At 41.1% G+C, this 24,694-nt stretch overlaps 3 protein-coding genes across 15 annotated transcripts in view; 1 reads left to right on the top strand and 2 right to left on the bottom strand.

Annotated features, from left to right (window-relative positions):
- tjp1b (tight junction protein 1b) overlaps positions 1–6,040 on the top strand; it is a 29,662-nt gene extending 23,622 nt beyond the window's left edge. For 9 of the 13 annotated variants that reach the window (XM_026310483.1, XM_026310481.1, XM_026310479.1 and 6 more), the window contains 6 exons: positions 211–426; positions 533–669; positions 986–1,457; positions 1,627–1,844; positions 3,916–4,059; positions 5,306–6,040. In XM_026310483.1, the coding sequence (XP_026166268.1) occupies positions 211–426; positions 533–669; positions 986–1,457; positions 1,627–1,844; positions 3,916–4,059; positions 5,306–5,400 (1,282 nt within the window). In that variant the 3' untranslated portion in view covers positions 5,401–6,040. The remainder of the gene's footprint in view (positions 1–210; positions 427–532; positions 670–985; positions 1,458–1,626; positions 1,845–3,915; positions 4,060–5,305) is intronic. The other 4 variants (XM_026310491.1, XM_026310487.1, XM_026310490.1 and 1 more) reach the window with 2 other exon arrangements.
- A 938-nt stretch (positions 6,041–6,978) lies between these two features.
- On the bottom strand, positions 6,979–15,266 carry LOC113132439 (very long-chain acyl-CoA synthetase-like). The gene is made up of 10 exons (XM_026310493.1): positions 14,768–15,266; positions 13,104–13,313; positions 12,720–12,878; positions 12,164–12,288; positions 11,855–12,049; positions 11,181–11,271; positions 10,867–11,065; positions 10,385–10,482; positions 10,112–10,242; positions 6,979–9,424 (listed from the first exon to the last, which is right to left on the bottom strand). Exons 1-10 carry the CDS (start codon positions 15,243–15,245, stop codon positions 9,248–9,250), a joined length of 1,863 nt encoding a protein of 620 aa, XP_026166278.1. The 5' UTR covers positions 15,246–15,266; the 3' UTR covers positions 6,979–9,247.
- A 1,149-nt stretch (positions 15,267–16,415) lies between these two features.
- Positions 16,416–20,689, bottom strand: LOC113133016 (very long-chain acyl-CoA synthetase-like). Its single transcript, XM_026311521.1, has 10 exons — positions 20,230–20,689; positions 19,201–19,410; positions 18,961–19,116; positions 18,738–18,862; positions 18,453–18,647; positions 18,269–18,359; positions 17,904–18,102; positions 17,717–17,814; positions 16,722–16,852; positions 16,416–16,592 (listed from the first exon to the last, which is right to left on the bottom strand). The coding sequence occupies exons 1-10, from the start codon at positions 20,687–20,689 to the stop codon at positions 16,416–16,418; spliced, it is 1,842 nt and encodes a 613-aa protein (XP_026167306.1).
- Positions 20,690–24,694: the final 4,005 nt, after the last annotated feature.

Here is a 24,694-nt window from a genome sequence, read left to right as displayed (position 1 = left end):
TTTAGGAGCCTTTTTGCTCCCTACTGTGAAAAACAACCATATTTCATCATTTCATGTCATTGCCTCACCTTCAAATGAGTACATTAAAAAAATGATAGTCAGGGTATGAAATGTCAAGATGTTGTCTAGTTAGCTTTAGGCCAATGCACTTGCCTGTGCTTGTTGTTTCTCTGCAGCTGTTTTATTTGATTACTTTGGCTTTTTCTGCAGGGCTCCTGAGCCACAGAAGCCCCACACTAGACCACTGGATGATGTAGTGCGCTCCAACCACTATGACCCGGATGAGGACGAGGAGTACTACAGGAAACAGTTGTCGTACTTTGATCGCCGCAGTTTTGACAGTAAAGCCATGAGCCAACCTGCTCCCGGCATCAACCGCTTCCATGATATGCCCAAACCAGCTCAGCTGTCCTATCCTTACAACCGGTATAACAACACCCCTCACACTAACAGGGAACATTAGGTCTCAGCAGTCAAAAACTTTGTTTTTCATAACTATATTATAAAACTGCAAACTGTCTTCCTACTGCAGAGTTGAATCTGTAGAGAAGGTGAGTCCAGTGGAGAAACGATATGAACCCCTTCCCCAGATCAGCCCCTCCTCTCAGTACGGACCCCCTGCCTCAGCCATCCCACCCAACACGCTGCCCAAACTTAGCCCCAATGATGGTAAGCTCTCATGTTTGTCTGCCACTTAACCGTTGCAACTTAGTGCTGCAGCAAGTTATTCTTCTTATTATTGGTGAATTTGTTATTTAGCTGTTCAATTAATTGACATAAGAGATGGAGACAAAGCATTCATCAAAATTTCTTTGAGCCAAATGTTTTAGTTACTTGAAAAAATAATTGAGTTCATTATGCATATTATGGTGTCGGTCAACAATACTGTGTAAACGTTATCTGAACTTTGGAACTGCTTAGGATATAAATGTTTGGCAGAGATTGTATTTGAGTGATTTGTGATTTGTCCTTTGTACATTTGCAGCCAACTCTGTACCTGAACCATTGAGCTCACCCAATCCTAAACCTGACCTGGCAGCTCTCAGGCCAGCCAGCAGGGAGGAACCCACACCAGGTGGCTACTTGCCACCAAGGGCCCTCCCCGATAAATCCCCAGTCAACGGCACCGACGCAGCACCCCCAAAGACACTTGGCGGTCCTGCTCCAACCAGCTATAACCGCTACGTCCCCAAGCCTTACACCAGCTCAGCCCGGCCCTTTGAGCGGAAGTTCGAGAGTCCCAAGTTCAACCACAACCTGCTGCCCAATGACACACAGGTGAAGACAGACCTCCTCAGTAAGTCCAGGATGGTGACCAATAGCAGTGGGAAGCCTCAGTTGTCGCCACAGCCCCCGGATCATGACAGTGGCCTGGACACCTTCACACGCACTATGGACAACAGGCCCAAATACCAGCACAATAACATTAACGCCATTCCCAAGGCCATCCCAGTAAGGTAAGACATCAACAGTGTTCACATTCAACAGCAGTGGTAAGTTCTCCGAGCTGCTGAAAGACAGAAAGAGACTACATTGTTTACAGGAGTTTTCTGTTATGCTGTGCATTATTCTCTCCCTAAACAGTTTCGACTGATTGATGCTGACTTCTGTGCTTCTGCCCCTCAGCCCCAGTGCGCTGGACGACGATGATGAGGATGAAGGGCACACGGTGGTGGCCACCGCCCGGGGAATCTTCAACTGTAACGGAGGCGTCCTCAGCTCCATCGAGACGGGTGTCAGTATCATCATCCCCCAGGGTGCAATCCCAGAAAGCGTGGAGCAGGAGATTTACTTCAAGGTCTGCCGGGATAACAGCATCCTGCCCCCCCTTGACAAGGAGAAAGGTAAGTGCTGCAGTGCTATATACAGTGGGTACGGAAAGTATTCAGACCCCTTTAAATTTTTCACTCTTTGTGTCATTGCAGCCATTTGCCAATATCAAAAAAGTTCATTTTATTTCTCATTAATGTACACTCAGCACCCCATCTTGACAGAAAAAAACAGAAATGTAGAAATTTTTGCAAGTTTATTAAAAAAGAAAAACTGAAATATCACATGGTCATAAGTATTCAGACCCTGTGCTCAGTATTGAGTAGAAGCACCCTTTTGAGCTAGTACAGCCATGAGTCTTCTTGGGAGTGATGCAACAAGTTTTTCACACCTGGATTTGGGGATCCTCTGCCATTCTTCCTTGCAGATCCTCTCCAGTTCTGTCAGGTTGGATGGTGAACGTTGGTGGACAGCCATTTTCAGGTCTCTCCAGAGATGCTCAATTGGGTTTAGGTCAGGGCTCTGGCTGGGCCAGTCAAGAACGGTCACAGAGTTGTTCTGATGCCACTCCTTTGTTATTTTAGCTGTGTGCTTAGGGTCATTGTCCTGTTGAAAGGTGAACCTTCGGCCCAGTCTGAGGTCCTGAGCACTCTGGAAGAGGTTTTCTTCCGGGATATCTCTGTACTTGGCCGCATTCATCTTTCCTTCAGTGCAACCAGTCGTCCTGTCCCTGCAGCTGAAAAACACCCCCACAACATGATGCTCCCACCACCATGTTTCACTGTAGGGATTGTATTGGGCAGGTGATGAGCAGTGCCTGGTTTTCTCCACACATACCGCTTAGAATTAATGCCAAAAAGTTCAATCTTGGTCTCATCAGACCAGAGAATCTTATTTCTCATAGTCTGGGAGTCCTTCATGTGTTTTTTGGCAAACTCTATGCAGGCTTTCATGTGTCTTGCACTGAGGAGAGGCTTCCGTCGGGCCACTAAGCCATAAAGCCCCGACTGGTGGAGGGCTGCAGTGATAGTTGACTTTGTGGAACTTTCTCCCATCTCCCTACTGCATCTCTGGAGCTCAGCCACAGTGATCTTTGGGTTCTTCTTTACCTCTCTCACCAAGGCTCTTCTCCCACGATTGCTGGACAGTTTGGCTGGACGGCCAGGTCTAGGAAGAGTTCTGGTCGTCCCAAACTTTTTCCATTTGAGGATTATGGAGGCCACTGTGCTCTTAGGAACCTTGAGTGCTGCAGAAATTCTTTTGTAACCTTGGCCAGATCTGTGCCTTGCCACAATTCTGTCTCTGAGCTCCTTGGGCAGTTCCTTCGACCTCATGATTCTCATTTGCTCTGACATGCACTGTGAGCTGTAAGGTCTTATATAGACAGGTGTGTGCCTTTCCTAATCAAGTCCAATCAGTTTAATTAAACACAGCTGGACTCCAATGAAGGAGCAGAACCATCTCAAGGAGGATCAGAAGAAATGGACAGCATGTGAGTTAAATATGAGTGTCACTGCAAAGGGTCTGAATACTTATGACCATGTGATATTTCAGTTTTTCTTTTTTAATAAATTTGCAAAAATTTCTATATTTCTGGTTTTTTCTGTCAAGATGGGGTGCTGAGTTAATGAGAAATAAAATGAACTTTTTTGATTTTGGCAAATGGCTGCAATGACACAAAGAGTGAAAAATTTAAAGGGGTCTGAATACTTTCCGTACCCACTGTACTGTAATATACAGCATATTTGCAGTATATCCCAAATATGTCAAGGAACAAGAAGTCACTATACCTGAGGAAAAAAACAACCTGTGTGTACTTCAGATAAAAAGTAACCATAATAAATAGGTTTTGTGTTTTTTTAGAGCAATGGTGGGATTGAACTGTACACACTGTATGTTTTTTAAATCAGTGAAGGTTACATTAACAGTAGTTATGCAGTTGCTGTTAAATATTGTAAAAATCTGTGTCTTGGTATTTGAAATGAACGTTTAGCACGGGGGGGTGTATTTATTTATTTAACCTGGCAGGTCGGTGTGGCACCTGACTCCATTTGCCTTCTGACTGCATAATAGATATTCCTGTTTACAGATTAATTCCTGCATTTTGAATTTGTGGAATTTAAATCTTGACATGTACCTGTGCAGGAGAAACGCTGCTAAGTCCGCTGGTGATGTGTGGCCCTCATGGACTCAAGTTCCTGAAGCCGGTGGAGCTGCGCTTACCTCACTGTGCGTCTATGACCCCTGATGGTTGGTCTTTTGCTCTAAAATCCTCCGACTCCTCGTCGGGTACGCTGTCCTCTCTCTGTCCTTTTTGGGGTCTGTGGGTTCCCTTTGATGATTACGGAGGAGAGTTTCTTGGTGTCTGAATCATTTTAGTCATCTCATCTTTTCCATATTCCCCCTCACTTCTTTCTCATGCATGTGCTGTTTGGAGATTTAAGTTGTTTTCTTATTTTTAAGCTTAATATGAAATGCAGATTTGTTTTAAAGATTTAATTAAGTCTAATAAAAAGCTCAATGCAAAACAGCATAAAAGTTAAAAGTCAGATTAACAAAGCTTAACCATTCCCTGCGGCCGTAATTTTAGTTTACATCACAATGTTTAATCATCCAGTAACATTTTGCATTAAGAGTAAAATGAATGCATGACATCTGACAATTTAATGCATGATTTAATTCAGGCCATATCATGAATTAATGATCAAGTTGCTGTGAGTTTATGTGATTAGTTAACACTTAATGAATCATCAGTTAATGAATGTTATCCTTCAGTTGTTTCATACATTAATTTACATGACACTAAATGAGCTACAGTCCAGTTACATTTGTTCAGCTTCTCTGAAAACACCCCTGTGTTTATTCACTACCTATCTGTATTTACTGTTAGTCAAACTACATTATTTATTTATTTGCAAATTATCATCACGGCACAATTTTTGCCACAGATGTAGCATTTCTCTCCTGTAATATTGTCAGACTTGTGATGGACACAGATCCAAAAATAAGGTTGTTTTATCCCATGTATTCCTCCTTGTCAGAACCCAACACCTGTATTAACCTGTATTACCTTTTAAAGTTATTATCCACTCTTCCCTGATTCATTAACCAGCATCTCCTCAATGTTTCTGATTACAGTTAAGTTCAGTTTGATAAAACAGCGTAATATTTCCCACAGGTACTGTGCTGTTGTGCTATCAGACATGCTGATCTAATGCATGTGGTTGATACGCCCTTTTCTGTGTAACTGGATTCCAGCTCATTTACTGGCCCATGAATTAATGTGGGAAGAATCAGTGTGTTAAAGGTCATTCAATTAATGATCCAGTATTAACAAGTCACTAACTCACCACAGGCACATCAAGGATTCATTATTAATGCAGTAAACCATTAGTTGTACATGATGTTCTTGAGACTAAATGATAACATGTCAAAAACGTCAGTTTTGCTTTAAGCTTCTCCTGTTTTTGTTTCCTGTATTTTAAGATGAAGGGAGGTTCTACTGCAGCTGACACCATGTCTGTATTTCCTGCAGGTGATCCCAAAACCTGGCAAAACAAATCTCTCCCTGGAGACCCAAACTACCTGGTGGGTGCAAACTGTGTGTCTGTGCTCATTGACCATTTCTGAAGAGGGCAACAGCTGGCCTGTTAGTGAATGTGATAAACAGGGGACCTCAGTGGCCCCACTGTGCTCCCTGCACCATGATGGGGTGCCACATGCTTAAGAATGAACTTGATACTTTCACATTGTTTACTGTGCCCAAAATTTAAAAAAAAGAAAAAAACAGAACAGAAAACAAAAGAAAAAAAAACACACAATGGGAGTCAGAGGAGTCCAGCATCTCCAAGGCTGTACTCATGTCCTTTTCTTTCTTTCTTTTCTTTTGGTGCTTTCAAGGCTTGCAAAAAATAAAGATTAAAACCAGTTATTTAAACAAATGAACTGAGGTTGGAGTGCATGACCAGTGCCACAGACTGAATAATCTCATTTTGACATTTTTAGCTAATTTTGTAAAAGGCCAGAGCAGAGAAAGAAAAAGGAGAATTTTGAAAACTTGTTTAATATTAGTGGGATTTTTGCGTACTGTTAAAAAACAAACAAAAAAACAACAAAAAAAAACAAACAAACTCACAAACAGTAAAGTTGGTATATGCAAAACTTTTGTTTGTGAGTTCTGCGGTCATGCGTTTCACTCGTGAAGGATCTCTGAGGATTTGAGAAATGCTGAGCCTGACCCTCAAAGGAAAACAAAGGCATCATGAAGATTAAAAAAAATATGAAGAACGAAAGTTAAGTATTAGACCAGAGGCCCACTTTTTCAGACAGGCCTCTCTCTGTTTAAACCTGATGTTTTGTAGCATTGTTTTACCATAGATAAATATACTGACTTGATTTTACAAACTCCTGCTGTCTAGAGATCTATGCATGTGCTATGACTCAGGTCCAGAAGCCTGCTACTACTAAGTTCAACACATGAAAATCCCATCGTACACTGCAAGCAGTGATGCCTTATCTGCATATTAACTTTTCAGTGAAACTTTAAAACATTGGTCCTTCAGTTAAAAGCGATCACTACGGAAGAAAACGACGTCTCTGCATTTTCTCTCAAACACTGAACTTGGATTTAGCACACAAGAATAATTGAGGCTGATGAAAAGGTATGCTTTCTTTTATTGCTATGCATATGAAGTCTGAGGAAATACAAAAAGCTAGATGTTTAAATCGTGGCTGTACATATTGCTAGCATATGGCCTTGGTTCTCTGTAAATGACCTTTTGTACATCTTTGTTATTTTGTATAAAAGAGAAAATGTTTGTTAAAAAAGAGAAAGCTGTTACATTGGTTATGTTTGTATTCTGGTTATACCCCTGAGCCTTGGAACTGACATGAGCAGTAATAAGTCCGACTTTTCTACCAACGTATACACACACAAACACTACTAAAGGCATTTTTAACAGTCAAGACTTTTTATTCTTATTTACAAAATAGAGAAGTGCTTGGTTTAAATGATTTTAAAAGATGTACTTGAGGGGGTCTGCTGTGAAGAGTGGTCCCTTCCTTTATTTGTGATACTGGATGCTGTATTGTGTGCCCTGAAATGTATTTTTGTACTAATAGACAATTTATTATGGCACATCAGTACTGTTTTCTTTTGATATAACACTGCTTCAACCCAACACTAGTTTATTTTCCTGTGTGGCTGACATTTTTAATTTATTTAGAATTTTCTTCAGTTCAACTTTTTTTTTTTTTTTTTTGGTTGTTGTTTTTTGCGACACATTTCTAAGTATACCACTGTATTAATAAATAAATTCATTTTTAAAGGAACTGCCCCTCGGCGTTTGAGTTATTTGGCGTTGCTCCAAACCTCCAGATGTTTTGCACGATGTTACACCCAGACTGTAACATCGTGTGAAATCATGTGTAAAACAGCTCAAACGATTCCTCGGGGTTCAGACGTTGGCGTGTGGACAGAGTGCACTGCCTGAGTCACATTTCTTTCATTCACAGCTGTTTCCCACCGTGTCAAATGAACAGAGCCGCATCCCATTGAATGTTCCTAGAATTTATTTTCTTTTTGTAAGTTTTCTTTTTTGAGTTCTAAGTTCACTCTCTCTATACACAGATAAGACTAAAACTTTTGTTTTAAGACAGCAACTAATGATTTTCGTTTTCAATTAACCCGGCAGTTATTGTGCAGCAGGTTCAGGAACACAGTAGCGTCTTACCAGTAGGACACACATGAAAAGCCTCCAATAGAAGCTGGACAGGAGGCATCCTGGTCAAATGCCCAAACTACCCCAGCTGGCTCCTCTTGACTGAAAGGAGCAGTGGCTCTACAGCCAAGATGGCACCTGCATTGTTCCTGTTGAATCAAGGGTTGGCAATCAGCAGCATAAGCTTTTCCTGCCTCAGCAATGTGAGACCGAGATAATTGGCACAGGCCCTCTGGTCCTCCTTTTCAAATATGACAACCACCACCGCACTGCCAATTCACAGGCACTGCCTTATGCTCTATGTAACACTGAAAAGAGGTGTCAGCAGAGACAGACCCTCAATGACACCCCCTGTGTTAATGCTGAGAGACTCCTACCAAACAGGAGTTGGAGCTCCCCACAGTCTTCACAATCTTCACAAACCTGGGAGGACCTGCTAGTCCCCAAAGTGCACCTGACATGCCCAGTCTGGGTCAGCAGGTCTCCTCCCCTAGTTAGTATTCACAGTCTAGGTCGCTTCAGTCAGATGTCCAGATCACTACACGTTTTGGGAATGTCCAACCATGTACACTTATGAATTACCCTGCGATCAAACATGGTGTTCAGTGTGGCCCATCTGTGACTACCACAGAAGTCCAAAAGCAAAGCACCAAGCCCATCCCAGGACCCCAGCCAGAATTTCCATGTAGGCCAGATACTTACAAACTGCCAACTCCAAAGACACTCAGCAAGGGGCTTGTGAGTGCCCCCACACCCGCCTGGCACCTCTCATGCTAGGAAAAAGAACAAAGTCCAGCTTCCAGTCCTATGCATGGAGATGAGCCCTACTATACCTAGTTGGTACCTGTCCACCTCCCACACCAGCTCCAGATCCTTCCCACCAACCTCGGCAATCCATGTCCCTAGAATTTCCGTTTACAATAATATGACAAAGAATAAACTTTTAAATGACTATCTGGCAACTTAGAATCAGCAAATGTTTAAAATTGAGCAACCAATCAACTACAAAATATAGTTTCCATAATCATTAAATTGACTAACCATTTTGGTTCTTAAGACATGTTAGTCCGCCTTAAAGAATCTGTCATATGCTTTTCAACAAAAGAAGTGATCTACTTTTGTAAACTACCGACTGGAAAGTTGTGTGAAACTTTTCCAGCACGTGAACGAAAGAAACAAACTCAAAATAGATCATTAAGTAGGGGGTCAATTCCTAATACTTGGTTTTCTGAAACCAACAGACTTCCTGTTTTTGACATTTTGTTTGTCACTAAGCCTGCATCAAAGTCTGAGTATCATTTTGTGTCAGAGGTTGGGTAGGTCAGTCACCCCATCACAGGAGCAGCTAAGTTAGAGTTTAATGGTATGTGTCATTACACACAGTGTGTCAGAGCAGACACTGGCTGCGCAGTGCAAGGTTCACTGATGACCCCACAACAGATTGTGAAATAAGCAGGTCAAATCTCAGTGTATACACAAAACTCTTAATTAAATTATAATTAAAAATATTTGAACTGCTGTATTATCTGACCAATTATAGTCAGTAGAAAAAGATAACTAGTTTCATTATTGAAACTATGACAGTGTACATCACGTTAGTATTGTGAAACAGTATCTGAGTTGATTCAAGATAGTCTCTTTAAATGTGATGAGGTTTCATAGTCACTGTCCCTGAGATTAGCTGGTTGTGTTAAAAGATCCATGAGTGAGGGGTTTCGGCTTTGTAAACAAATGGCTGACTACTTTAAGTTTCTGTGTTAGAGTTTGATTTCGCTAGAAAGGATTGCTCTATAGATCTCCTCAGTCAGCGGGATGTAAGTCTTTTTCTCAGGACTGAGGAAGAATAGAGGATCTTTGATTTCAGCTGGGTTGAATCCCTCCTCCACCAGCTTTACCTTTTTCATCTTGAATGTCCCTGTCATCTCCAGGCACGGCTAAAGGGGCGGGAAAAAAAAAAAAAATATATATATATATATATTAAAAAATTGTTTTCAAGTTAATTTTTAACAACAGCAACTAACAGAAACAACACAGCAGGAAGCCCAGATGTCACTGATCCACATTAAATAGTTTAAAATTAATACACAAATACTCTAAATGTTATTTCCTTAATCTATATACGTTTAAATTCATTCATCTATACTTTCCTTGACACATACCTCACACTTTCCTAAATATTTCTCAAGTAAAATGTTTAAAAATTTCCAGTGTCAATCATAAAACTCTATGTTGTTTGTATCTTGTATAAATGTGTTTACTGCATTATCTTCGATTGATTGCATCGCTTAAGAATGATCTGGGTTTCTTTTTACCCAAACTATCACAGGGGCAAAGGGAGACCTTTGTTGGATTGGTGCATCCCTTGAAAAAAAAACCATTTCAGCACTGCTTCCAAATTAGTGTGTTGCATAAATGTCAAATATTACTCAACCTACTGATAAGCAAACTGAATGCACTAACACAGAGGTTAAATGATATAGAGTCCAGTAGGTCAAAGGGAAGCCTGGGAGAAGTGCAGCAATAAATCTCAGTTTGTATCCATCTGACAACAGTCACAAGGTTGGATGTGATTGAACTGAGATGTGAGCGCAAGGCAAATGAAATTTTTTTTTTTTTTTTACCTGGATCCTAATGAATCGAGGTCTTGCATAAGCTGGGAGGTAGCTGACGACCTGTTTGTAGGTGTCCGAACAGTCAAAATCTTTCCCTTCTTTCAAAGTGACAGCTGCCATGCCGATCCGCCCCTCATGACCTTATCAGACATACGGAAAATATCAAGTTGATTCAAAAGCCTATTCAATTGTGTCCATTTTATTTTCCTTTCCCATACCAACTGATCCATATAATCGGGTTTAACATTTCTAGAGGACTATTCATGACATCAGGGTTTTTACCTTCAACTTTAACACCATATACGTTTGCCTCAAAAATGCAAAGAGCCATTGTGAGAATGTCTGCAACCTCCGATGTGGCGACGTTCTCTCCTTTCCATCTGCAAGAGAGCAACAAATACAGCTTTTTATATTTTTTTTTAAATAGACATACAATGAAAGAAAGAAAGCCAAAAGTTAGACTTGTTACAGATTGACACTAATTTAGACCCAAACTGTGACTATACCTGTGTGTTTCTAAAGAACGGAGCTTAGAGCTTATATTTTGACAGTGAAAACAAGATGAATGGTTTGTATAAATTGATGTATCATCCCTAAAAATAAAGACTACAAGCACATCAAGTCACCTGACTCTGATCCGTCCACACTGAATCACTCACATTCTCATTTACCTGTCTTTACATATTTCATGTCAAAATCATCTTCCACTGACAGAATGAAAACAATGATTTTGACAGATCGACACAAAAGGAGCTGCAACTTGCCTGAAAGTGTCACCAACTCGATCCTGAAAGTACACAAAGTTCTCATGGTCAAACTGCAGCAGATCACCGGTGTTGAAGTAGAGGTCGCCTTTTTTTAATACGTCGCGAAGCCTCTTCTTCTCAGTCTGCTGCTGGTTACCAGCGTACCCAATGAAGGGAGATCTCTGGGTGATTCTTCCCACCAAAAGTCCTGTCTCACCTGCCAAAGACAAGACCCAAAGGCGACAACTTCCATGTTTTTTGCCAAATATCCCAAACCAAATGATTATCATTTACTCTGATTTAAAAAAAAAATTAAAGTGATCCTGACTCACCTCTGGCTGCTTCGATGCACAGACCCTGTGAGTTGCGAACAGGCTCTTCCTTCTCGATGTCAAACTTGATCAGTGTGTAGGGGAAGAAGAACTGGGTTGAGAGACAAAGAGCTCAGTCAAAAAGGTGTAAAGGCGTGAAAGGTCTACGTTCTGCAGCTGATCAGGTTTTTCTCTAACAAGACCTGGAGTCCACAGCCATGTTAGCTGCTATACTTAGGCACAGAGGAGCTTTGAGCTCAGTGCTAATGCTAAAAATGACCACACTCACATACTGATGTGCAGCTGCTATGTTATGATATTTACAGTTTCATTTCATTTTTTAGCACATCAGCATAATATCCATCCATCATCTATAGCCTCTTATTCCTATTTAGGGTCACAGGGACCTGCTGGAGCCTATCCCAGCTCCCTTTGGGTGGAAGGCAGGGGTACACCCTGGACATGTCACCAGTCCATCACAGGGCCACATAGAGTCAAACAACCACACACACTCACACTCACACTCACTCCTATGGGCAATTTAGAGTCACCAATCAACCTGATATGTTTCCACACAGAATCAAACCAGAAAGCTTCTGACTGAAGAGAAAGACTCCATGGTAATCTGCCCAGCTGTTGAGATATTTAACTAAAAAAAAAAAAAAATAAAACATGACTCTTCGGGCTCCACCTGCCTTGTGAACAAAATTGACTCTCCCCACTACACCGATCTTGGACGTGTAGTTTATGAAGCCGATGTTTCCCTCCGTGGCAGCGTACAACTCTCTCACTTTAATGTCACCAAAGCGACTCAGAAACTCCGACCAAACGTCTGTCCGGACCCCGTTGCCGATGGCGATCCTCACTCTATGGTTCTTCTCATTGTCTTTCTGCAACCAGTGAGAACAAGCTGTGATTACTAACTGAGACATGTAAAAACAGTTTTCCATTGCAACACCCATTGATGAATTAAAACCACACAGTTGGTCGGGATTCCTTTTAACCTTGGGTGTGTTGCAGAGGTAGCGCATTGTTTCTCCGATGTATTGCATCACTGTCACGTTGTACTTCCTGCAGTCGTCCCAGAACTGAGAGGCAGAGAACTTTCTCCTCAGGATGATGGTTATACCTGTTAATTAATATCACATTCCACAAAGTTTATCTCACTAGAACTTTCTTAAGCGCCCAAAGCCAAGTGTGTAAACGCTTTTGTTCTTATGCTCACGTGAGGATTGAGAGCAGGGGGGGTTCTAGACCCCCCCCCCGTTATTTCAGCCCCCCTAAAAACGATCAACTATCAAAATTTATTGAAAGTATAATTTTTACTTTTAAAATGCTTCGTTAATGACTGACTGCATTCATAGTGTAACTGCAGCATGTATTCAGCAGAGATTATGTTGGTTCTTCACATATGTGACTGTTTGCATTTACATTTGTACTATCCACATCCTGCAACACACAGCCACAACACTAGGTAGTGTTATCAGCAGCAATAGCGAAGGCTAAGCCCCCCCCTAAGGATGAAATCCTAGAACCCTCCCTGATTAAGAGGATCATTACCTCTCTCGATGGCTCCAACCATCCCGATGAGGAAGCCTGCGCTGTGGTACAGTGGCAGGTTGATGTAAATGATGTCATCTGCCGTGACTCCACATGCTGCCTGGATGAAGGCGGCAGCCCACATTCTCTCGTGGATGATGACGGCTGCTTTAGGCAAACCTTTCCGAACAACAATAAACCACCTCAGGTTCTTGACTACAACAGGAGGGGCCAGCCGCCACCCACCGAAGAATCAAATCAAATCTACCCCTCAGTGGGTAAATATGTTGGATAAAAACAAACCTCACAATATTGCAGTGTCAAGTGCGTTTTAGTTTTAGCTGTTGGCGTGGGTAATAAACTCTGCGGACTTTTACTTTGTGGCAGTTAGAGATGAGTTTCTACCTGTGGTGCCTGATGTGTAGATGTACAGGGCAGTGCTCCTGATGTTGACGTTGGCCCTGAGGTCTGAGGACAGCGGCTGATCCGAGGCCTTGGAGATCTTGTCGGACAAAGTGTCGATGCCCTGAATGCTGCAGCTCTCCGACAGGAGGTACACGCTCGTACCCTGCTCTCTCAGCGTAGGCAGAACCTCCTCTATGGCATCCTGCAGCTCTGTAAATACAGATAAGGTTTCAGACCTGACATCAAATACCAGACAGTTCAGTTTTGCAACGGTGCTCAGTGAGGGCCTGTATCACATTACTTCAGATCCCACTGGGATACCAGCACATGTTGCATGCAGTTCAGCTCAAATGTATGTATTTCTCAGTAATGAAACTAACACCAGAACGGGAGTGCTGAGAAGGCAGCTCCCAGAATGCAATGTGGAGTCTGACAAAATGACTAAAACCATGTGGGACCAAAAGTGATTGAAACATTTGCTCCTGATGACCTTTGCTGAATAAGAATCTATCTCTTTATCTCTTCCCTGCTCTGTGCGAAAAAAAAAAAAAAAGAGTAAGTCTTGGTTGATAATGGAACCACAATGTCACAAAATTGTTCACAGTTCTGAGACGTTAAATGACACCACAATGTGTCCCAGCTAGAGATTCTGGACTCATGCATGCTAGGAAACTTCCCATCATGCACTGGGTTAAATCTCACATCATATCTTTCAGCTTTTTACTGTTATTTTGTGCCACACTTTTCATTAGTATTTGCTGTTTTCAGTGGCTTTTTTTCACACCACGAGTGATGCATGACTGCACATCCCCACAGGCACAGGAGACCTTTTCAAACGACGATCACAAGCCCGATATGGCAATAAAGTGTTTCTGAAAACTCCCAGAAAAGTAGCTTTAAGTATATAAACACTTACGATCTTCTGGCTCCACTGAGTCAGTTTTTGTCTTTTTTTGCTCTCAGTATCTCAAAAAAAAAACAAACAAAAAAAAAAAAACAAAATCTGCATTGGTTCCTTTTTAGTGAGCAGCCTTTTTATCTTGTTTGTTTATTATTTGATTATGTCTAAGTATTTTCATTTTGTGAAAAATCCAAAGCTGCGGGTCACTTGGAGGTGAACAGGACGCACAGGGCATGAGGAAGCAGGTCACTTGATTTCCAAATGTGCTCCCCTAGCAGGTTTCTCCAGTCCTGATTGTGACATATGTTTACAGCTTATATATTTTTAAACTGCTCGCTCAACGTTTATTACCTGCAAAGTAAACAACTACAATCAGATTAGGTCACTTTTTTTTTTTGTGCAAAGTTGGACACTGTATTTATAGTAAGCAAACTGGCCCCTGTGACTTGCACATAATATATTATACAGTTAGACACTTCATTCTGACGCATTAATGTGAAAGCATAACTTCACTGTTGTAGCTGTCTAGAGATGGCTTTATATACTGTTGGTAATTTAGTCTTGTGGTTCCAAATCCAGGGGCCCGTTTCCTCCAAAAGGTCCAAAAATAAAAAATTTAAAAAAAACATAATTTCATATAAATCTAAGATTGTCCTGGGTTTATGGAAAATCCTAGTGTGGAAAAAAATATGACCAATAACTCCCTGTCCAACAAATATAGACGAGTTTGCAGGTTAGTAGTTTTCTGACAGGTGTATCTTACCTGGAGACGTGACGATCACCTTTGCCCCACAGCAGGAGAAACAGTGCAGCAGAGACTTGGATCTGATGTTAAAGTTGAGCAGCGCAGCGGGGCAGCCCAGCTTGGCCAAACCGAGCCAGATCCACACGACGTTGGGCTCGTTGGGGAGAAATAGGGCGACCGTGTCCCCTTCCTTCAGCCGGGCTTCAGCCCGCAGCGCTCTGGCCACCTTGTTGCTCTCTTTATCCACGTCACTATAAGAGTATTCACGACCCTCAAAGCGCAGGAAGATCTTGTTGGGTTGCCTCTGCACCGCATCCAAGAAGCAGTCTACGATGCTGTAGAAAGGTTTGACTTTTTTGTATTTAAACAACCTGGCGCCGAGTTTGATGGTCCTCAGGATGTACGTGCAATCCTCGCCAAAGTAAGGAAAAACGGTTTTGAGGAATGAAAAGGACAAAACAGCCAGTCCGGCTAAAAGCGTGAACCAGACGTACATTTTGCACAGCGCACCACGCAGGAGATCCTGTCAGGAAGCGCCTCAGCCGGTGAAGTAATAAAGCTCAGCCAAAAAAAAAAAAGTTATACCCCCTCTGTGCCCAGGGAGACGCACAGCCCCGGCCCCCCGGCCCCTCCTTCATTCCTTGGTTTTCTACTTGCCAGATCGGATGTTTCCTCTTTCACTCATTTTCATCCATATTTGGTTTTTTGTGTGTGTGTTTCAAGTTCATTCATTTATTTCCTTTCATTATTTCAAACCGAAAACAAAGAGGACTGAAAACCACTGATATAAATTAGTAATAAAAAGTCTTACAGCTTTACAGAAACTCTTCCAAATGGCAACCCCCATTCAAGAATCCCGAAGTCTGAGCAAGTGGTGGGCGTTCACTGCTGAAACTGAACTGCATTTGTCTGCTAATGCAAATCCTGAATTACTGGTTCATTCAGTGAGTATTGTGTTGGAAGGATGAAATGAAAAGTCAGTTTATCCTAAACAAAAAAAACAAAAAACTGTCAAAACATCAAATCATTGTTTCACCTTTTTCACTACTGGACCAAAGTTACTGATGTTGACTGTGATGTTGACTGTGATGTTGACTGTGATGTTGACTGTGATGTTGACTGTGATGTTGACTGTGATGTTGACTGTGCACTGCTTGTCGTGACGACTCATGCCATACGCGAGAAAACTGCATTAGAAAAGCAAAGGTTCTCAGCTATGCTGACTACGAGACACTAAGACGACTGCTCCAGACTGTGAGCTCCAGCATCTGGGCAGCAGAGTCAGGACAAAATGTCAGGAGGATGAGAGGAACATGATGGTTCCCGTGTTATCTGGTCCCCTGTTATCTGGTCAGAGAAGATAACTCTGACCCTGTGGTGATTGAGGTTACTCTGCCCGTCTGAGTTGCCCCCGCCCCCCCGCCTCCCTCCCTCCCTTATATAACTAGTGTCATAAACTACAGGTTGAAAGGGAATCACTGGTTTCACCAGTTATACAACCAACTGTCTGTATTCACGTATTTTATTGAGAAGCATCTACAGTCCTGCTCTACTGTGCGTTGCTTGTAAATCTCACAGCTCAGCTCAAGCACATCAGACATGAAGTACAATCAGACTTAATGACTTAGTGCACTTAAATGCACTGAGCAACACTGTGAAAGCCACTTTAAATTTTGATTTTTCCTGACGTAACAGAATTGAATACATCTGGTGTCAGTGGGACATAGTCCTTTTCTTTTTCATCCAGGAAAAAGAGTGGGTCCGTTATTTGATTTGGATTGAAGCCCTCCTCTGTCAGCTTCACCTTCAAGTGCTTGAACGTGCCCGTCACATCCAAGGAGCCCTGGAACAGCCACAATGCAGGTGATTGTTGCGGAGGGATAAATAAATAAATAATAATGTTGGTCTTAATACAAAGGCTGCAATTGTCAAAAGGTTCTGTAAAAATATAAGATGAGAGAAGTAAATATACCTGAATCCTCAAAAAACGTGGCCTTGCATAGGCCGGCAGGAAGTTTTCAACATGTTTGAAAACATCTGCGGAGTCAAAGTTCAGCCCGTCTCTTAAAGCGACTGCAGCCATCCCAGCCCTCCCCTCCTGCCCTGGAAAAAACCAAGACACGCTTTCAATTCTCATTAACCTAAAGTACTGATTATTTAAAGTACATTTAAAATTGGGGCATTTAGTGGAGACCAGGGTCCCTGTCACTACTGCTACCAGTTTAACAAAGACTACAAACAAGGCCAGCAGGATCAACTGGTCCATTGGACCAGATCTGAAAAAGTGTTTATGGCTGTTCTGAAGAGCCATAACCCCATAACAGGCATCACTGACACCTGACAGTTGGCTGCTTCAACAGATCAATTTGTTCTGAAATTACAGATGCAGTTCAGTGTTTGATGTCATGACAGTTTAAATCAGCTGGTTTTCATGCTTTGTTCTTAACTTTGTCATCGCAGGACTGACACATAGAGACACACACTCACAGGCAATTTAGAGTCACCAATTAGCCTAAACCCAACCTGCATGTCTGTGTCACAGACACAGGGAGACCATGCAAACTCCAAACACAAAGGTCCCATGTTCAAACGGGATTCTAACCTGGATCACTGAGGCGGTCGCTCTACTCAAAGACAAACATATCGGCCAAAGTTTACAACAGAGACAATGAGCTCAACCAGCCAGTGAACTGTAAATATCATTGGGTAACTGGGCTCGAGTTCCATGATCCCTGAATTTATGGTACAGGTTATAATGAATGAATTAAGACCAACATTTAAATTATGTCTAAAAGATAAAGGTTATTGAAATATAGAATGCTGGCTGAGGTGTTTTTATATGCTAGAGCTGAAATGATAATGAATCTGATGAGCGATGGACAAACTATAGTAAGTATAATCATCGTTTGAATAAAAATAAAAAGAATTGGTAGATGCAGAAAGGATAAAGAACACATTGAAAACTACCTGGCACTTTAACTCCATACACGTTGGCTTCCTTAATGCAGTCAGCCAGCGTGATGACGTCAGCCACCTCCGTTGTAGCCACGTTCTCCCCTTTCCATCTGATGATATATAAAAACATACAATATAAAAACATCAAGTTAAAGGCTGTGAGTGCTCCTTTTTTTTTTTTTTGTTAAGATGAACTCACCTGAATGTGTCTCCAACTCGATCCTGAAAGTAGATGAAATTATCTTCATCGATGCACATCAGGTCACCAGTGTTGAAGTAGACGTCTCCTTTCTTGAAGACATCACGCAGCTTCTTCCTCTCAGTCTGCTGCAGGTCTCTCACATACCCCAGGAACGGAGTCCTCATTGATATTTCAGATACCAGAAGTCCAGGCTCACCTGAGGAAAGACGTCACAGGAGTGAGGAAAAAAAAAAAATCTTCGTGTCTGTGTGCAGCACAATGTTGCAGAGATTGATCCAGATTCACTGAGGTATGAAAATTCACGAATTCCCTGAAGAATCAATAAAATAGATGATGGGACCCCCTATGTGGTACTAACAGACCTTTGGCAGCCTCTATGCAGAAACCAGATGAATCCCTCAGGGGTTCCCCTTTAACTATGTCGTACTTGATCAAAGCATACGGATGAAAATGCTGCAAGAAGAAAAAACAAAAGTCCAAACATTGGTGACTAACAGCTGTTGAGTTACAAAATGTGGAATGACAGAGGAGATTTTTGATTTTTACCCTGTGCAGGAAGCTGTCTCGCCCAATGGCTCCAATCTTTCCACTGTAATTCATGAGAATAATATTCCCTTCTGTTGCTCCATAAATCTCTCTGATTTGAACGTTTCCAAACCTGTGTACGAACTCTCTCCAAACATCTGCTCTGATCCCGTTGCCTACTGCAAGTCTAACTTGGTGGCTTTGATCATTGACTTTCTGTCAGGGAAGAAGAAAAACAACCTTTTCATATTTGCAGTTACCTTTAGTGACACAGTACCATAAATGTTGGTGACATAACATACATACCTTTGGTGTGTTGCAGAGGTAACGCATAATTTCACCTATGTACTGTATGACGGTGACATTATATTTCCTGCAGTCGTCCCAGAACTGAGATGCAGAAAATTTACTCCTCAAAGCAACTGTGATTCCTGCCCAAGGCCAGAAGATGACAAGCGACAACCATAAATGAACATGACTGTTCATATCTTGTATTGTGGGTAATTTTATACCAAGGTTGGGTGCATACCCTGATCAATGGCTCCCGTGATTCCAACAAAGCCAGTGCTGTGATAGAGAGGGAGGCAAACATAAATCACATCTTTGGAGTTAATTCCTGACAGAGACAGAAGCCAAACGAGGGCCCACAGTTTGGAATAAGTGATCACTGCTGCTTTAGGGAGACCTGTCGAGAGAGAAGCCAGAGGACATGTGTAGAGAAAACACACGCACTGTTCATTATTGAATCCTCATTGGAGAAGTGACTCACCTGTTGTCCCTGATGTGTATATGTAGACTGCTGGACTTTGAAAGCTTAAATGTGACCTTAAATGCTTAGGCAGAGGCTCTGATGAGGCCTGGCTCATTTTGTCTTTGAAGCTCTCCACACCTGCAGTTCTGCTTTTGTCAGACAGGATGAAAACAGTGACCTGCTGCTCCAGCAGACTGGGCAGGACCTCCTCCACAGCATCCTGTAACTCTGGAAACAAAACAAATCCTTTTTTTTAATTTTTTTTTCTCCCTGTGATCAGTTTTTCATCCACTGAAGTATAAACACAGTGAAGCATAAAATGAAAATAATTAAAGTACCTCTAAACTGCACTTAACACAGTACTTGAATAAATGTACTTATTTAATTTGCTGTAGACTACGTTTTCATAATTTCATGTTTTATAAAATACATCACTCCCACTCTGTCACTACTTTCCTTCAGTACTTTTATGTCACTTTTTATTTCCATATGATTAAATACTAGAGGAACTATATTTTCACCGCACATTCGCTTAGATGTAACTGTATGTTATTATAATCCAAAATATACTATAAAATCATATAACATAAAACCACATGCACTGGAAGAAGAGGTCATTTACTAAGTGACAAAAATATGTCACTGAAAATTAGCACTAAAAAAAAGTTTGGATACTAGTTTGGAAAACTAGTATCAAAAGTTTGGAAAACTAGTATCAAAAGTCAACGCAGGAGGCCGCACTGAATAAGTTATGTAATGCACATAATGTACTTATGTAATGTGTTACGTATTTCAGGTTCGGCTGAAACCTGATTACTGAATCAGAAACTTGTAAGAAACATTTTAGTTTGTTAAATGTTAATATTACAAAATACATTGTAGGGTACTGTATATACTGTATACTCTGCACAGTATAAATACTTGAGTACATGTAGTTAGATGATAAAACTGTACATAAAGACAGTTCTATATGCACAGTGAGTATTTTTTGCTGTTGAGGTGCAATGACTTGGTGCCTATATGTTTGCATGGTATTGCAGCTCCTACCTGCAGCTGCAACCAGAGCGCTGGCTCCGCTGCAGCTGAAACAGTGTAGCAGAGACTTGGATCTGACGTTGTAGTTGAGAAAAGCAGCGGAACATCCGATCTTGGCCAAACCCAACCACAGCCAGACGAACAGCGGCTCGTTCGAGACGAACAGCGCGACCGTGTCTCCCACTTTAACGAACCCGCTCTGCAGGAAAACCCGTGCGGCTTTGTTGCTGAGCTCATCGGCCTCCCGGTAGGTGAAGGTTTCATCTCTGAAGTGGATGAAAGGCTTCTCTGGCTGCGTTTTCACCACGTCTAAAAACCGATCCAGGATGCTGTAATTAGTCTGCATGTATTTTAAGAGACGACGCCTCGTTTTTAATTTGCTGAGCACAAAATGGACATCCTGCAGAAAGTAAGGAAAGAGAAAGAAAAGGGCAAGAAGAACCACAGCTGGACACGCTATCCAGATGAACATTTTCAAAAAGAAATCAGTGAAAACCGCGTCAGCCTGTGCGAAATCAAAACTCACGGAGGATTCAAGCAAAAATCAGAGTATGAGCTTTGAGGAGGAGGAGCTGTAACATATTTACAAGCTGCGGTATATAAGCGGTATAGAAATGTCTAAACCACACTACTCCCCTGTTGGCTTTCTCTCTGGGATTTTTACACATCATTTTCACATTTGTAACTAATTGAAGTCGTTTGTATTCAACAGAAACTTAAAATTCCCTAAACCCAGAGCTGATGTCTCAATTTCAACCTGATATTTAGTTTACTAAGGCAAAGGCAAATTTATTTGTATAGCACCTTTCATACACTACGCAATTCAAAGTGCTTTACAAGGCATATAATTACATTAAAAGTATTAAAAGCATTGAAAAGAGCATTTAAAAATAAAGACATTTAACATAAAATAAATTTAAATCAAGTAAAGTAAATTGGTCCACAACCATTTAGTGCTTTATAAACTAGCAATAAAATTTTAAAATCTATCCTTTGACTAACGGGAAGCCAGTGTAGTGATCTGAGAACTGGTGTGATATGGTCCAGTTTCTTGGTGTTTGTAAGGACTCTGGCAGCAGCATTCTGGATTAGCTGCAGCTGCCTGATTGACTTTTTGCTAAGACCTGTGAACAAGCCATTACAATAATCTAACCTACTGAAGATAAATGCATGAACAAGTTTTTCTGCATCTTGTGTAGAAAGAAAACCTTTTATTCTAGCAATGTTTTTCAGGTGGTAATAGGAAGATTTAGTGATGGATTTTATGTGGTTGTTAAAATTCAGGTCTGAGTCAATGATTACACCAAGGTTTCTGGCTTGATTTGTAGCTTTCAATGACATGGAGTCAAGGTGAGCAATGACCTTTGACCTTTCATTTTTGGGGCCAAAAACAATCACTTCTGTCTTGTCTGTATTGAGCTGGAGAAAATTCTGGCACATCCATTCTTTGACTTGAATAATACACTCACATAATGAAATTAGAGGACTATAATCATGAGATAAAGTTGGGTGTCATCTGCATAGGTATGGTAGTCAATGTTGTAGTATTCCATAATCTGAGCAAGGGGCAGCATGTAGATATTGAATAAGAGAGGACCAAGAATAGACCCCTGAGGAACCCCACATTTCATTTTTGTTCGCTCAGACTCATAGTTACCAAGTGAGACAAAATAGTCTCTATCTTGTAAGTAAGATTTTAGCCAATTTAACACTGAGCCAGTAACTCCCACCCAAGCTTCTAGTCTATGAAGCAGCACATCATGATCAACTGTGTCAAATGCAGCACTGAGATCCAGTAGTACTAAAACAGAGGTTTTGGATTCATCATTATTTAAATGTAAATCATTTAAAATTTTAATAAGTGCAGTCTCAGTGCTGTGGTGTGTGCGAAATCCAGACTGAAGTGCATTAAAAAGATTGATTTGCACCATAAATCTGTGAATTTGTTGAGAAACTACTTTTTCAATTATTTTTCCCAGAAATGGAAGATTTGATATTGGCCTGTAGTTACTTACTGCTGAAGCATCTAGATTAGGCTTTTTAAGAAGAGGTTTTATAACAGCAGTTTTTAAGGCCTGGGGAAACTGCCCTGACTGAAGAGAACTATTGACAATCTGCAATACATCTGGAGCTAAGCTTTTAAAAACATTTTTAAAAAAATTTGTTGGTAAAATATCAAGGCAGCATGATGTAGATTTTAACTGTAGAAGCGTTTCTGTCAGAGCTCTGTGATCAAGGAGATCAAAATGTTCTAGATTCGCTGGAGAACAAGGAGGCACAGGTGATATTGTCATGTTCCTAGGACTGCAGCTAGAGATAGTTTGTCTTATCTTTGATATTTTGTCTGTGAAAAAAGCTGCAAAATCATTGCATGACTTTTTGGACAGCAGTTCAGAAGGAAGAGAGGGTGCTGGGTTTGTGAGTCTGTCTACAACAGAAAACAATGCGCAGGCAGTATTGCTGTTTCTATTGATAACCTCTGAGAAAAATGATTGCCTTGCATTTTTTTGGTTATAGTGTTGAAGACTCTCTTTGTATAAGTCGAAATGAACCTGGAGTTTGGTTTTTCGCCACCTGCGTTCTGCTTGTCTGCATATTCTTTTCTGAATTTTAACCACTGTGGCTTTTCTCCAAGGTGACTTTGACTTTTTTCTTGCTGACAATACCTTGGTCCTAATTGGGGCAATGGAATCAATAACAGTCATAACTTTGGAACTGAAACTTCTTACAAGATCATCAACAGTGGCTGATGGCATGGTTGGTGATGATGTAAAAGCCTGAATGAATAATGCACAGGTCTTCTCGTTGATGTTCCGCTTTTTGACTTCCTCTGTTTCGCCTGTGTGCAAAACAGCAGGGGTGGTTGTTTTAAAAAAAACACAGTAATGATCAGAAAGAGCAACATCGGTCACCTCCACCTCAGAAATATTAAGACCTTTAGAAATTATTAGATCCAGTGTGTGTCCCTTGATGTGTGTTGGATCTGTTACATGCTGAGAAAGCCCAAAGTTGTCCAGGATGTTTAAGAGTTCATTTGCACTTGCATCATTGAGATTATCAACATGAATGTTAAAGTCACCCACTAAAACAATGCAATCAAAATCAATGCATACAATAGATAGTAATTTAGCAAACTTGTCAAAAAAATGTGCATTGTACTTTGGGGGTCTATAAATAGTTACAAATATTGCTCGACAGGAGGATTTGGTATGAATAGCAACATATTCAAAGGAGTCAAACTTTCCATATGATATGTTTTTGCATTTGAGGCTATCACTAAATAAAATAGCAACTCCACCTCTTTTCTTATGTATTCTTGTTTCACTCATAAAACTGAAATTTGGAGGGGTTGATTCAATAAGAACTGCAGCATTATTATCTTGTCCTAACCATGTTTCGGTTAAAAACATAAAATCAAGCTTGTGCTTAATAATAAATTCATTGATTAAAAATGATTTGCCTACCAAAGACCTGACATTTAAAAGAGCTAAATTTAGTGTGTTAAAAACATTGTTTTCCCCATGTTCTGAGACATACTGTGGTTGGCAAGGGATACATAAATTTGCAGAATGCGTTGGGAAAGTCTTATTTCTCTGTAGATTTACCAAACTTTGTCTGTTACCTATCAAAACTGGGATTGAAACAGCTATTTGCATATTGGGCCCCGGCTTTTCCTGGAGAGAGCCATGACTAACAGTATTGCAGCCTGGACCCAGCACATATCAGTTAGAGCTTACTGTGCTGTTATCAGGCTGTGGAGACAAAGAATGATTTTGGTGACGGTGTGGAGGAGGGGTTGGTGGCTGCTGCAATTGCGATGATTGCAGCAGAGCTTGCTGAGGAATTGGTGGGGCATGCCGCTTTGAGGGACTTCTGGGGGTGAAAATGACACTGGGGGAGGAGGTCAGTTTGGGCCCAGTAGTGATGTGCTCCATTAGGTTGGCGAGGTTCTTGGTGATGGGGAATGGGATGCCCCGGGAAGATGGTGAACTAGGTAGGGTTTGCGGGGTTGTGGGAAGTGAATCCTCACAGGCAGTGTCTGCTGGTGGAGGGGGTGTGGCCTCCTCATCTTTGCTCTGACTTCTCTCCATGTTAGAGCATTTGGGGGGGAGTGTTGGCTTTGGATGTTTTGATGTTTCTTCATTTTGTTTAGGTTGTTGTTTAGATTTTTACTACTATAAAAAAAAAACCCAAAATAAAACAAACAGGGTTTGCTGATAATGTTATGGGCTCTGACAAATGATTTTTTTTTCTTAACATTAAATAAAATTTTAAGATTTATTAAAATTACATAAGAAAATAACATTAATAGTCTATGCACAGCATATCTCAATGTGATATAAAAAGACAGCATCTCTATGAGAGCACATGGGTGCTGAGGAAACAGGTGTTTCTTTTCAGAAAGGTGTTTCTTTTCCAAGCTGCCTGGCAGGTCAGTGAACGCCTCTTGAAAATACATTTAGAGTCAGGTGCCTTT

Source organism: Mastacembelus armatus, chromosome 6 (assembly GCF_900324485.2).
Source record: "Mastacembelus armatus chromosome 6, fMasArm1.2, whole genome shotgun sequence".
Lineage (NCBI taxonomy): Eukaryota > Metazoa > Chordata > Actinopteri > Synbranchiformes > Mastacembelidae > Mastacembelus > Mastacembelus armatus.
The sequence above is the reverse complement of the archived record's forward strand: the minus strand, read 5'-3'. Positions and strand labels throughout refer to the sequence as shown.